Source organism: Haliaeetus albicilla, chromosome 3, assembly GCF_947461875.1.
Source record: "Haliaeetus albicilla chromosome 3, bHalAlb1.1, whole genome shotgun sequence".
In the NCBI taxonomy this organism is placed as follows: Eukaryota; Metazoa; Chordata; class Aves; order Accipitriformes; family Accipitridae; genus Haliaeetus; species Haliaeetus albicilla.
The window spans coordinates 70085535-70100158 of record NC_091485.1 but is presented as its reverse complement, the minus strand read 5'-3'; the positions used below and the strand labels follow the sequence as shown (position 1 = coordinate 70100158).

Sequence of the window (14624 nt, the reverse complement as noted above, 5' to 3'; positions counted from 1 at the left end):
TCAACAACCCTTCAGTTTTCTTTAGAACGTATATACAAATACAATTTTTAGCTGTCATCTCCAAATCAAATGCTAATAACATTTAAATTTACCCTGAAGACACTTCAGTAGTTGTAGGCCAATAGGATAAGTTACAAGGAGTTTGTGAGCTACCTAACAGCATGTATGTCTCAAAATGCAGATTCGAAAAAATAATATACCAAAATCCAGAGGACAGAACTAGTGATGTTGGAAATTCCGTACTATGAAAAGTTAATTATGCACGCATGTGCTAGATACTAGTAGTGGAAATTAGGTATGAAACTTCAGTGATAAGGTCAGACCAAACAATAACTTCTGTGTCACAAACACTGCTTAAGGACATATGAAAAATTAAGAAAACATGAAATAGAACTGTGAGTGTCTCTGTACTGAGCATCTGTAGCAGAGCTGTTACAGGCATCTATGAGAAAGTTAAAAACAGATATTTAAGAACTGAAGTAAAATAAGCAAAAAACCCATCTCCAAAATCAAATGAGATCTGATTTGCAAGCACTTTTGTATGGCTGATTACAGTGCTAAAGAAGTGAACCTTAGTATATAATTACCTCTACTCTGAACAACGTTAAAATCAAGAAAAGAAGTGGAATGGATATATTACACAATATTACTTAATACAAGAACAAAAATTTATTTAGAGAAAATAATTATATTCTTACAGGATACAACCAACAGTAAGTGGAAATTCTCTAAATTAACATTCATTCTGCATTGCATTTGCAATTATTACAGGATACATGTAACTAAACAGATCTGTATGAATGGAATAATTCCTTAGTGCTTTTTCTTCTAACATGCTTATTCTAAATTAAAACACTTCAGAATATTATTTTGAAATTATTTTAAAAGCTAAAATATAAGTTTCAAGCTTGCATTAATAAGCAGCATAGACATAACTGAAGGAAAATAGTTCACAGTAGAAAACTGTTACACTTAGCTGCTGCAGCCACAATCTCTCTGTACTGTAACAGAAACAGTTATGCTCTTTATTTAGTTTGTTTTCACACTTCAGAACTCAAAGGAGTAGAAGCTGTCATCTCTGTACTGCAAGGAAGATAGGGGATGCTAGAGTAAAAATAAAACATTTCCTGTGTCAAAAAAAAATAAGCAAAAGTAGTAAGAGACTTGCCTATTCCTGAATCAAACAAAAGCCACATTTTTATGAAATAAGCACAACGCAGGTGAGACTAAATCTAAATTCTACCTCCAAAACCCTTCCATAACATTATTGTATCAGGACTATAAGAATTTTGTAATGCAGTAAAAGGAATACGTATATTCCATAAGTTAGAGAAATTGATCCAAAATTCCTGTCAATCAAGGCAAGATTTACCAGTTTTCCAAAGCTGTGAGCTCCATAGGGCCAATACACAGAACCTACATGCACCTAAGGAGCAACTGAAAGTTAGAAGTAAAGCAGCACAGAAGTCTTACTGTGCTGCTCGCAATAAAATGGAACGTCTTTATGATGTACATGGTTTCTTAACTTAGGTACCATTCAAGTTTCATAAGACAAGTTTCAGCCATTAACCATTAATAATTCTATCTAAGCTAATGAGACTACCTTCAACAAATCAAGATTTGTTTCCCTTATCTTTTGTTCTTATTTTGGGGGTCCTTCACGTATTTCACAGTTGTACTCCGGGGGGGTGGGGGCTAGTGTTTGAAGGAAGAAGCTTAAAATATACACATTCAAATCAAATTCCACTACAGCCGAGATACCTACCTGGACAAAGCAGGAACTGGTACTCCTCTTGCTCGAATAGAGGGTTTTCCGCGAACTACTGGAACTTCTGCATTTTCTGAACCACCATTTAAATATGTTAATTCTTGAAGTTGTGCCTGTCTGATTTCATCATTGTAGTCCTAAAACAGGGGGAGGAGCGAGAAAAAAACCAAACTGTTCAACCACCACACCAAGTTAGTACCAGCAAACACTGCTCCTGAAAATTTCCTCTTGAGAAGTTGAACATCCCATTGAAAAAGTTTAATATGCAGTATATTATAGGCATATTATTCAGTCAAAAAATTCTAAAAGAATTCTACATATTAACTGCAATTTTTGCTCAGGCATGTTTTTCTTTCCCCCCCTGCATATTACCTCCATGTCCTTTACCAGTTCAAATGCCAATGTTAAAATGCTGTAGAGGGAAATAACAAAAAAATCAAGGTCCCATTTCGGAGCTGAGATCTGGTTTGTAGTTCCAGCTGGAGTATGATAGTGTGTTAAAAGCAGCAAAAATTGCATTGCCTGGTGTTGCAAAGCAATACAGAATACACTGTAGAGAACAGTCCCCGACAACTAACCAATAGATTAGACATCTACCCTTAAAATCAGGAGTTAAAGAAAGAATAAACAGTGAAATTCATTCAATACAAGCATGCAATATTATCTAATAATAAAAGCTCCAAAAATGTCAATTCTAGAACATGTGAGGATAAACAATTTGAAGACACATAGCTTGTTTCTTATTCTGCACAAATCCTCTCTCAAGGTCTATCGAAAAGAAAGCTGAAGTTATTTACATGGAATTAATAGGGTACTTCTCAAATACACAAAAGTCTTCTCAGGGACCTTGAGTCAGCCTCCAAAACTAGCACATCACACAGGAATAAAATAGATACAGCAATGAACTCTTGAGCTCTACATATTTTTCTGCCATTTTCCCTCCACTTAAAGTGAGCCAAAGAATGCATTTGTAAAGGTGAATCAGAAAAACACTTTACTCGATGTGTATACATACCCACTAAGTACCAAAATATTAAAAGGTCCTCTAATAAGAATGAAGTGATACTTCTGATATAACAGCCCTTATCTTCCTGCAAATTCTCCCATTTCAAAGAAGGCAGGTTTGCCCAAATACTACTTATTTTTACATTTCAGTTACAAAACAAAGGATCTGCATCTCTTATTGGAAATCTGATTTTATTACATTTATGCACTAGGCAGGTACCAAAAGACTCTCAGGCAGCCTTGCATCAGACAACTCACTGAAACATAACTCTGTATTGAAAGGAGATTAAAACATCTATGAACTCAAAGATCTCAGTTATCCTTGAAACATTCTGCTTCCACAAACAGAAATAAGAAAGTTTTCCTTCACATGCCATTACTGAAGATAGTTACTACTGTTAAAGTGGCACCACAGAAGCATTTTGTCCAAACTGTTGTAAACAGGCTCTAAAATTCAACTCAGCTGTCCATCTGAGATCATCCTCTACTTAGCAGCAGAAACCAACCAGCAAACAAGATGAAGACAAAAGTCTGGAAGACTGAATCAACTGTTTCAAACTGCGTAATTGAAGCTTTTGAGAAACGGATTCCATTATAAAACAACTTGGAACCAATACGTAGCCAAACCATCACAGAGAGTAGAATAGAAACGGGCAATTGGACACTATTCTGGCCAACTACTGTACAGAAACCCACTTTATATTTATACTTTGTGGCTGGACCGGAACTGACTACAAATGCAAAATTCTATGCAATGTATGGAACAAAGAACTTCAATCTTGAAACAAAATGCTAATGAATTGTTAAAACTGTACCACAAAAGCAATCCTCTGGTCTCAAAGTTCTGACATAACATATATCAGAGATGCTCTTTATAACTTCCCCACAAGATATCCTCCTCGGAATTGGACTCCTGGAAAAATACCTTTGATCTTTTTATATTAATTTCATTTAATTTCTTAACAAAGATGTGCTTAGGTTGCCACTGTGCATGTTGGGTCCTTTCTTTTCTCTCTGATGCTTTCTCGTTTTCCTGTAGCATACTACTAGACATACCAGCAGCCTTAGTCACAGACAAGGACTCCACTGTGCAAAGGCACAGACAGAAAATATGGTCCTTATCACATATGCCAGAGGCAGCAGGAAGATACAGAGTGAAAGGGCAGTACAAGGAAGACATGATAATCTGCAGTGTTAATCCATTAGACTCTGAAATGGATTCTTCAATTAAAAGTAACAGACAGTCAATTTATGAATGCCCACTGCTGGAAAACAGCACACTTCAAGTCAAATTGAGGAGATAACAATCTCTTCCTCCCCTAGAACACAAGATGGATATGGAAACCCTTTAGACTGCACTCCTCCCCTGTGCAGTTTAGGCAGAGGCAACACTCAAATTTCAGTCAAATGCTGCTGATGAATTTCAAGTGAACAGATGTACTCTCATTTTATGAGCATTGCCCATCCTCACTACAATCTTCTCTGAACATAGAGGATGTTTTCTTCCATAGGAATGACTACGTCATCAAGATACATGCAAGAGATTTTCTCCCTACATAAAATTACTTATATGATGTAACTAAGCAACATTCTTGTAGATTTGTCTGCAATCCTCACCAGCCCTGATCAACACACTGGCAGCAGCAGCTCTCCTTGGGATCACCTATAAGTTAAGACCTTATTCCAATTTATCATTCAAACTATTAGTAAAAACATTTTTTTTATTTAATGTTAGGACAAATCCCTGCAAAACCCTATGCAGTTCTGCAAAACTGCCAAGCAGATCTTTATCCTGGCAGTGAGCAATGAATAGTTATCAGCCACCTTTATACACACACCTTACAGTTATTCACCAGCTTGTTTAAATAAAAGTGTGTGAGTTTGCAGAGCCCAACAGCTCTTCCAAATGCCATTAAACTCTTATTTCATTACGACACCTTACAAGCTAAACACGCAGGAGGCAAGGCAGACTACAGGAAAAAATTGTAAATTCTGCTCACATTGTAAATGGGCTGCTACAGATTGTTCCCCAACAGATATTTTTTATGCTTTGCTTTAAAGACAAGGAAAAAAAGAAACTTGGGTAGCCAACAGCAAAGCATAATTAATGTTGTAGCTGTCAAAAGAAGAATGACTACCACTACTAAAAAAATTAAGCAAAATGGACTAAGTCCTATTGGACAAAACTGCAGTAATCATGGTATAATACAGGATCTGCAGGGAGGTGAGGGTGGAAGTACCTGGCTTTTTGTCTTAACTGACAGAAGTAATGCTATTAATATCAAGCACAACACCCACCAATCTAACAGTTGAACAGACTGCTGACCAGAGGATCTGGCCAGAACAAAAGGGACTGGCTCATTTAAAGCAGAACAAAAAAACATACTTGAACTCAGAAGCCACAATTCTACCTGCAGAAGATGGCAGTCAAGGCAACATGATAAGCACAGCCCAAAAAACTCAAGTCAGAAGGTTTTATGTCTTGGTTTGAGTTATACCAATAGGTTAAAGGAAAGTACACCACTGCAGCTGCTTGAGGATGAACTTCAATGCAAAGGTGCTTGTTCATAGATCTAAAAAGACCTGAGAAGAGAGGCTGGGGTATTTTTGCTATAGTCTGCTACTACAAAGATATTTTATATCCTACATTCAAGCACCAATTGTGGACTGTACATTCAGGCCTAATCTGAAAACTGAACAATAACCATATTAATAAATTAAGATTAGTATCTAAGGTTGTTGGAAGGTATAGTTAGCTTACATTGTAAGGAGAACACAAATTAAGATCATAATCACATATATTGATAGCAGGACTTCTTACTTGAAATAAAACTGATAATTTGCTAAGAAAGCCACAACAGACAGAAAATAAAAATTAAGTTGCATTTGGCAGCAGTTAAACAAATGGTAGTTCAAGAGGACAGAGTGCTCCTTGTTGCTTCCTGGAGTGGCTGGGGGGGGCAGGCAGAAGAGTTTAGGGCATTTAGAACCATTCTGATAAGATTACATTTGAGCAGCCAAAGGGAAATTAAGACAGTGGTGGCTTGATCCCATAGTTCAGAAGAGATTATGTAGCATCAGTTCAGCTCAGTACAACAAAGATGAAATGATCAAAAATTGACATGGAAAAGTATACAACCAATGAATGGAATCGCTTATTATCAGTCTGTAATTCTACTAGCTTAACAGCAGTAGAGTTATGGCTAGGTTTTGATAATTTCTTAATAAATGAAGCAAGCTTAAGTGAACGAAGGTCAATGAAGAAAAATAAGATCTCTGACGAAGGGGGCAGGGAGATCAGATATATCCTTACTTCCAGTGCACGCAAAAAGCACTTACCAAATTGAGCATATTTTCATCTAAAAAGAAAACAGCTGTTTGCTCACTAGAATAGCCAAGAACTTAATTCTCCCTTATCTCTTCATACAATCAAATCATGAATCATGTAAATACAGCAACCTTTGACATTATGACAGCCCAGCATTCCTACAAGTATTCCTAATCAGTTATGTTTGAACAGTAGTATGTTTATTTACCTCTTCATATACATCAAGACAAAAGCCATTTGGAACCTGCAAAGTTATGATGTGGTGCTTGCTTCTTTATAATAGAACATAATGCTCATGACATTGGGGGGGGTTAACTGTCTTAAGGCGCGTCCACATTAGTACATTATTTCACATCAGGATGTATTCCTAAATGAACCTCCTGATGATTGTTACTTATCATGCTTTGGTTCATGTCATGGAGTAGTATTGGGACATATGAACTAACTTTAATTCAGCCAAAAACAAGCCAGAAGAAACACTCAAGGAGCACACAATCAACTCCAGTCACTTGGGGACTTAAGTTTCATGGATCTAGACTAGGTTTAGCACAAACTAAAATCCCCCAAATGCATACAGTAGCACTATCAGGTCATCAGCACCAACTGCTTCACCCTAGAGCACAAGTGGCAGTTCTACCCCCAACAGGCGTCCCCAGCTGGTCCTGAATACAGCTACATTGACTATACTCTCAAACATTTATGTGCTGCTGTCACTCAGATACACACCTTGAAGTTTCCTTAGCTAGGTCTCCCACATTTCCAAGATCTGACACTAGTCAAGAATAACACGTGGATAAAATTTTTAGCAGTAAAAATAAACAGAACTCAATGCACCATGAGGATGTTTTGCTTTCTATATTCATTCAATAACCAATAAAAATAGAGAACATTCACTGAATAGCTAATAGTTAGGAACTTCACACACAGTAACACCATCTCAAATGGCCCAGCTTCTTAAGAGAGCTTGGATTGTTCCAAGCAGTTTAAGATGGCAAAACAATCAAGGCTGGTTCTCACATGAGAAGCAAATAAAAGAATCTTCTGCAGAAAGACACTGGAAACCCTGCAACACCATTGTCGATAGATACCCCAAACCTGGACTACAAAATTATACTGGAAATCACATCTTATTTTATACATCCATAACATCACAAGTTGAAGTATACACCAGAAGACAAGCATAACCCATGTATCATTAGCTTTGTGAAAAAATAAAGACACAAGACAAAATGTATTGATTCTCAGCACTGAACACTAAGCCAGGATTACGGGTGGAAACAATACTACAACTTCAAATTTATTTATTCTTAAATGAAACAGAACCCTATGCTGATACTTCAGGTGTACCAAGAAAACAAAAAAGCTCTACCTTCAGCAAAGAAAGCTATTTTTCCATATTTTACAAGTTTTTACAATTATTTGTAAACTTCAATACTTTGCACATGACCAGTTAAGCAAGAATAAGTTGCTCTTTTACTGTAGGTCACACCATGAGATGAGAGCCTATACGGACAGTTATGCATTTGCCCAATAACTGTGTACATCAAAGTGAAAAGTAGTTGTAAACATCACCACTTCTTTCACAGGTGAAGGAAAATTAAGCAACATGACCTAACCAATATTGTACAGTAAGTTAGTTTTAGAGACAAAATCTCTCACTCAAGAGTACCAGAATTCTTATTAAAAAATGAAAATACTAACAGGGATGAGGAACTTCTTGATTTCTTCCAATGCATGTCCCATTCTGGCATACGCTTCTGCCGGTGGAGCAAATACTTCAATTAAAACATGCAGATCATCATTTAAGTGGAAGTACTTTGCCTCTCCACTTTTTCTCAACTCTTCCTCCTAGGAAACAAGAAAAAAGTTGGGTTTTTTCCACCTTCTTATTTTAAACATATTTTAATGCAAGCACTAAAGTTGCTTCAGAGGCATTTCCACATACTGTTTACTCATGTTCAGAAGTCAACTAAAAAAGTATAAAATTACATACTTTTCTGATACACTTCAATCATGTTGCTAAAATACCAGAATAGTATCAGTTGGGTTATCAACAGTAATGACCAGTTACACACAAAATAGGACCCATCAGCTTCTGCTCACATACAGAAGCTGTAGCACAAGGGAGAATGTTCCCAGGAGTTTTACTGAGTGCACCAGTTTCATGTAGAAGACACCGAGAAACATAAGTGAACTTGAAGCCTCTTTTCTCAAAAGTAAAGTCTTTAGAAACAGGTTTGATCTAATATTCCACAAGAGCAAGATTCTTTAACCAATATTATTTCAATCTTAGGATTATTGCACTGCTCAGATATTTATTTTCTGTTCTCATTGAGATTTCTACCCCATGAATACATCCTTCACAGAACTGTGCTACTTGGATATGAAACTAACAGCATATGAGACAAGGGAGGAGGACTTCAGAGAAGAAAAAAAAAAAGAGTTCACTAGCTATTTCAGAAGAGAGCTTATTTCTTTTATTCTGCTTCACCCAATCCACTTCAATATGACTGAGAAACTATGATTTCAATGTAGTGGAGCAGAGCTCAGTTCTCAAATATTTACATTCACATGCAAAATGTTCACAGACCTAAAGGACATCATTTGTTAGTCTCAGATAGGCTCCCCCCTCCCACATGTACCTGATAGGTGCATTTCAAGAGACTAAACCACCATTAAAAATAATTTAATTGTATTACCAGGTAAGATTAAATCAAATTCTTAGCAGTTCTGCTATCTAAAAAACAAAGCTCTAAGAATTCTCCCCTGCTGCTTATTATATTTAGCAAGCACCAGGTAAGTATTTCATCCTTTAGATTACTAAAATTATAGTTTCAGTGATACTTGAAGTCTCCCCCCACGCACATGCCTTAATTATGGGTTGAAGTTTATAAGTGACAATCCATTTCTGCTTCTCATAAATAACATTCTTGTCATCATACTTTGTGTTTGACTATGGGGATGTTTAAAAAAATCGGCAGAATCTAGTTAGCTGTTAGATCATCCACAGCAAGAATATTAAGAGGCCAGAGTCAGTAGGATTAGACTTCGTCAGCAAAACCATTATCTTGTCAATACAAAAACCAGATCTTAGGAAGTAAACTAATATAAACATTACAGCTCTTAAACATTTAGTTTTAGTAGGAACTTTCCTCACTTTCAGCACAGTTATTCAAGACATATGAACTGTCATCTAGCACTGGAAACTAGGTGTTTTCATCAGTGGAGCTCCCCATATACTTTGTTTAGTATATCCATGCTATCAAACATTCCCTGTCCCTTTTTTTTAAAGGGGCAAAAAAAAATCACTGTGCAGTTAGATGTGCCGAGAATCGAGAACTAAAATTCATTTCTGTGGTTATCAACTTGCCTGGTAACAGCAATAACCAATAGAAAAGTCACAATTTCATGTGCAGTACCTGGTGAAAAAGGATTTCAATGAGCAATTTTAAGAAAACATATAAGAAATTTCAGTGCAGGTTGTTCTAAAATCATTCCCATAAGCAAGCTTTTAAAGTAACTTTATATTTTTTTTTCTTGCTTCACTTGCAAAGTTCACTTGATTAATTTTATTTTTTTCCCCAATTCTGTAACATGACTTGGCAACACCACTCTCTACAGCTCTTAACAGCACACAAATGAGAATGAGCTCACTTACTGGCCTACATCTCCCAACCTTGGGCACATATTAAGCATCTCAGGTTTTTTTTATTCCCCACAATGACCAACACAAAAGCCACAGCTTGTTCCCATTCCAGTATCCCTCACTGACAGTATTTTTAGCTCCCACAAAATCCTCTGCCTTCCATTACTTGACAGTACACATGGATGCTGCTTGGCTGGCCAAAACACAGAATATTTTTCTCTACTGCAAGGGAGATTTGAGAGCTGCTGAAAGGATGAAAGCAAACCAGATGTGAAATAAGGAAGCTAAAAGCCAGGTCACCACTTTTTTTTTTCTTTTCTTAAATCTGTTCTTTAAATCTCCATCTTCTCACACAAAATTTATCACACCAAACAGCTCATGGTTTGGACAATCTGATTTAATTTCATGTTTTCAGTACACACACATCCTTGCAGTACTGCACTCTGGGAGTCTTATGAGAAATCTTACCCTATTTGCTTTGTACCTTGTGCTCTTATATTTCATGCCTTCATGGTCCAGAACAAAGAGCACTAGCACAATTTATGATGCACAGCAGCACAAGGCATCTGGCAATATGCCTACTAAAGACAGTTAACATACTTTGCCCCGTATTCCATTGTATCTATAAAGTCTTTCAGCTTTTCATTGTACTTGTCAAGCTATCAAGAACCAATAACAACCCTAGAAGTCTACTGGTTTAAATCAGAAGTTGAGTAGCAGTATTTATCAAAATATGCTCATAAGACTGTCTGTCTTCATCTTCACTACATCACCTTTGATTTAGGTTTTAAACTTCTTTAGGTACTACCTGATATCTATTTTTAATGTTACCTTAAATTTGGCTTGTCAGATTTTATAAACCTTTCAGAACACTCAAGTTGTTGAAAGGGCTGTACCAGTCTTGAACTATTGATAACACGTGAATTACTGATTGAGGTGGAAGGCTTTAAGTTATTTCTTCAGATTTACAATATAGATGCAATCTTACCATGGAATAAAGAAATTCTGAAATGAGTCCTTTTACTTTTTTACTCTCCTATAGACACATGAAAGCCTGAGTAGTCTAGCAGAAGTGAACTAGTGAAAAGTCAATGATGAAGTGACAGCACAGAGAATTACTGAATTTAGATATTGTATATCACGAGTAGATACAGGAACTGGTCCTCCAGACGTTGACTAAAGAGATGGAAACAGAAGCTTAGACAGATTCTAGGACTGAGTTTAAGGAGTAAGGAAAAAAGATACTGTTAAACCCAAATCAGATTGGACATTCTAAAAAGGCAATTACAAGTCAGAGCTAGAGAAATACTGTTGCCCAAAACGAATTTAAAGTCAGACTGGTTTATCTGTATCTTATCCTGGTTTATCTAAATCTTTCCCTAGAGAACTTGCAAAAGGTAAAGGTGATCTTTTGCTACATTTTCTCAACCTTTCACATGAATTAGCTTTCTTCCAAAAGCCTTTGAAGTTCTCTTAAAGTTCAAAAAAAATTAAGAAAAAGTACATACTAAGAAATTCAGCTTAGAGAAGTCTATGAAGCTTAGTGTCACTTTTCCTCAGGGAAGAGGTAATAATCATTACTCATTAAAACCAGTAATGTAGAAGGTATACTAATATGTAAGTGTTTAGAAATATCTGACAATCTGATCCAGAGCCTCCAACAATTGGTTCATCCCAGAATCTGTGATCACCATCACTAAATAGCCACAGAGGATATGCTGTCTCACTCCTAGTGACAGCAAAGATGCTGCAATTAACTTGGAGACAATAGATCAGATCCTCAGCTGTTCTGTGGTGCAGATTTGGCTTCAGTGTAAGAGTACTAATTTACATCAACTGAAGTTTTTTTAATCTGTTGTCCTGGTTTCAGCTGGAATAGAGTTAATTGTCTTCCTAGTAGCTGGTGCAGGGCTATGTTTTGGGTTCAGTATGAAAAGAATGTTGATAACACTTATGTTTTCAGTTGTTGCTAAGTAATGTTTTCACTAAAGTCAAAGATTTTTCAGATTCTCATGCCCAGCCAGAGGGAAAGCTGGAGGGGCACAAGAAGTTGGCACAGGACAGAGCCAGGCCAGCTGACCCAAAGTGGCCAAAGGGGTATTCCATACCATGGGACATCACATCTAGTATAGAAACTGGGGGCAGTGGGGGCAGGCGATTGCCACTCAGGGACTGACTGGGTGTCAATCAGCAGGTGGTGAGCAACTGCACTGCACATCATTTGTACATTCCAATCCTTTTATTACTGTTGTCATTTTATTAGTGTTATCATTATCAGTTTCCTCTTTTTCTATTATCTGTTCTTATCTCAACCCACACATTTTACTTTTCCCAATTTTCTCCTCCATCCCACGGGGGGGGGGGGTGCAGGGAGTGAGTGAGCAGCTGCATGGTGCTTAGTTGCTGGCTGGGGTTAAACCACAACATCTGTGATAATGTAATTCCAAAGATTTTGCTACCTGCAACAAAAATTCTAACCACAATAGTGCTTTAAAACTGAAAATAGGGAGGTTTTTCCCCTATTTTTTTTTTTAATTACAGTTCATGCTATTATCTTATATCACTTATGCACTTCTGAAAACAAGGTTTGCTCCAACTTCTGTTCAGCAGGAGAATATAATACTGTTCAGGTTTCACTTTCATCTGACCCTTGGATAAATCAAGAAGTCAATGAGAATTGGAAGAAAATCTACATACTGGCACAGTTGGAGCAGGGGAAGAGCATGAGAAGTCCTCCCCCTGAAGAGGAAGGAGCAGCAGAAACAATGTGTGATGAACTGACCACAACCCCCATTTCCCATCCCCTTGTGCTGCTGAGGGGAGAAGGTAGAAAAAATTGGGAGTGAAGTCATGCCCAGGAAGAAGGGAGGGGTGGGGAGAAGATGTTTTAAGATTTGGTTTTATTTCTCATTATCCTACTCTGATTTGATTAGTAATAAATTAAATTAATTTTTCCCAAAGTCAATTCTGTTTTGCCCATAATGGTAATTGGCAAGTGATCTCTCCCTGTCCTTACCTCAACCTATGAGCCTCTCATTTTATTTTCTCCCCCCTGTCCAGCTGAGGCAGGCAAGTGATCAAGCAGCTTCACTGGGCACCTGGCATCCAGCCAGGGTCAACACACCACAAAAAGCCCCTTCCAACCCAAACTATTCTATGATTCTAACAGTACTGTACTTCATTATTTGTCAATACCACACTAAAGTCTCAGCTAGATTTTCCAAGTAATGCAAAAACTGATCACAATGGAGAATTTGTCAGCCTTTCTGAAGAGCAACTCGTCACCAAGTAATTCAATCTTGGGCTTCTCTTCAGCAAAGACCACTTGTCCCTCATACAGATAAAACTGTATAATTAAGGTTCTCTTATTTGCTAGTTCTCTGGACAAATTTAATACAGTAGATTCAAAATGCTAACCAAGAATGTATGAAGATCAAGGCAAAAAAGTAAATTACTTGTTAGTGAAAGAGGTATGGTTGAAACAATTAGTACATAGATAATCTACATGAAACTAGAAAAAAATGTTTCAAGTTCTCTTGTTTGGTTAAGGTCTCCACACACAGAGTACCCAGCTTGCTGAGCTGTGTCCTCTAAGAGCTAGGGATGAGTGCAACCTGGTTTAAGTAATTAGCTGATAGGATCCCTTTGTAGCACCAGTACTTTCTTGCACATGTCCTGTAGACTCAACTGAGTCCTGGAAACAATGTCATTAATTTAGTCTGCTTTAGTTCTGAATTACTCTTTCTGAAGGACTATTCCAAATAGGTACATACAAGCTATTCTAGCTGTATTATTCCAAATTATCCAACTGGCTTCTCTCTATTGTCCCTTTCAAAAACAAAACCAGACCCACAATGACAGGAATCTTACTGTTTCTGAACTCACAGATTAATTGCATTGAAGTTATCTGCAAACAACAGCTCAAACTAACAATTTTCTTAGCCACTTAATTTTAAAAATTACTTAATCAGTTTTGGCTAGCATCTCAATCAAGAAAAATAAAAGTTTGAACTACTTCTTCATTACCAAAGGAAACAAGAGAAGTTAAAATCATTCAAAAAAGAAACCTTTAAGACTCTTCCCCAGGCTTCTGAGACTCAAGTTAGGATCTGAACTTCTCAGCATGAGCTTCTGCTTTTAATAGAACATTTTTTATACTGCAGAGCCATTAGAAAAACTCTGGGGCCTTACTCTATGAGACATCATATTTTAATATAGAAACATGTAATGCAGCAACAGAAGAATGTCAGTTTGACACATTCCATAAGAACTGAGAAAGTTCACCAAGCATCATTTAAAACAGAATTTGGAGACTTACTTTGTCATCCTGGCTGAGAGCAAGTTTAGTTTATATTCTTCTTTGCTTTCTGGTTGAACTAGTTGTGTTTCTTCTTAATGTTACTAGCAATGTAGTTTTTAATAACTGTGAAACATTTAAATCTTAAACTTGCATTATCTTTATTATGTATTACATAACAGATCCCATTAAAAAGATCCCTGTCATTTTCAAGCCTTTATTATAGGAGAATGTATTTGTAAAAACATCAGTTACATTTATGTAAGGTATATTTAATAAAAATATTTTCAAGGAATTAAAAGGAAGAGCTAGCTCTCAAGTTGCACAGAATAAAGTAATTTATGGGCTCTGATCAAGCTTTTGATAAATACTGTAAATCACATAACATTTATATTTTGTTGATGGAGAAATGTGCTAAAAAATATATGGTTTAGGAAATTCAGTAACCAGCCCTCTAACTCACTCTTCCATATGCATGCCATTATCAGTCTTTATAGCACATAGCATTTTTACATTTCAGATTACATAACCACAGAAAAATTTCACTGGAGGGCTATAAAACATGGTATGCTACAAGCAA

The 14624-nt window shown here is 36.7% G+C and overlaps 1 protein-coding gene across 4 annotated transcripts in view; it reads right to left on the bottom strand.

Moving 5' to 3' along the window:
- Positions 1 to 14624, bottom strand: part of KHDRBS3 (KH RNA binding domain containing, signal transduction associated 3) — a 101320-nt gene that overhangs the window by 45586 nt on the left and 41110 nt on the right. For all 4 annotated transcript variants that reach the window (XR_011324145.1, XM_069780109.1, XM_069780108.1 and 1 more), the window contains exons 4-5: positions 7803 to 7949; positions 1766 to 1905 (exon numbers count right to left, since the gene is read on the bottom strand). Coding sequence is in view for 3 of the 4 variants with exons in the window: in XM_069780109.1 (XP_069636210.1) it covers positions 1766 to 1905; positions 7803 to 7949 (287 nt within the window). In the remaining variant the exon portion in view is untranslated. The remainder of the gene's footprint in view (positions 1 to 1765; positions 1906 to 7802; positions 7950 to 14624) is intronic.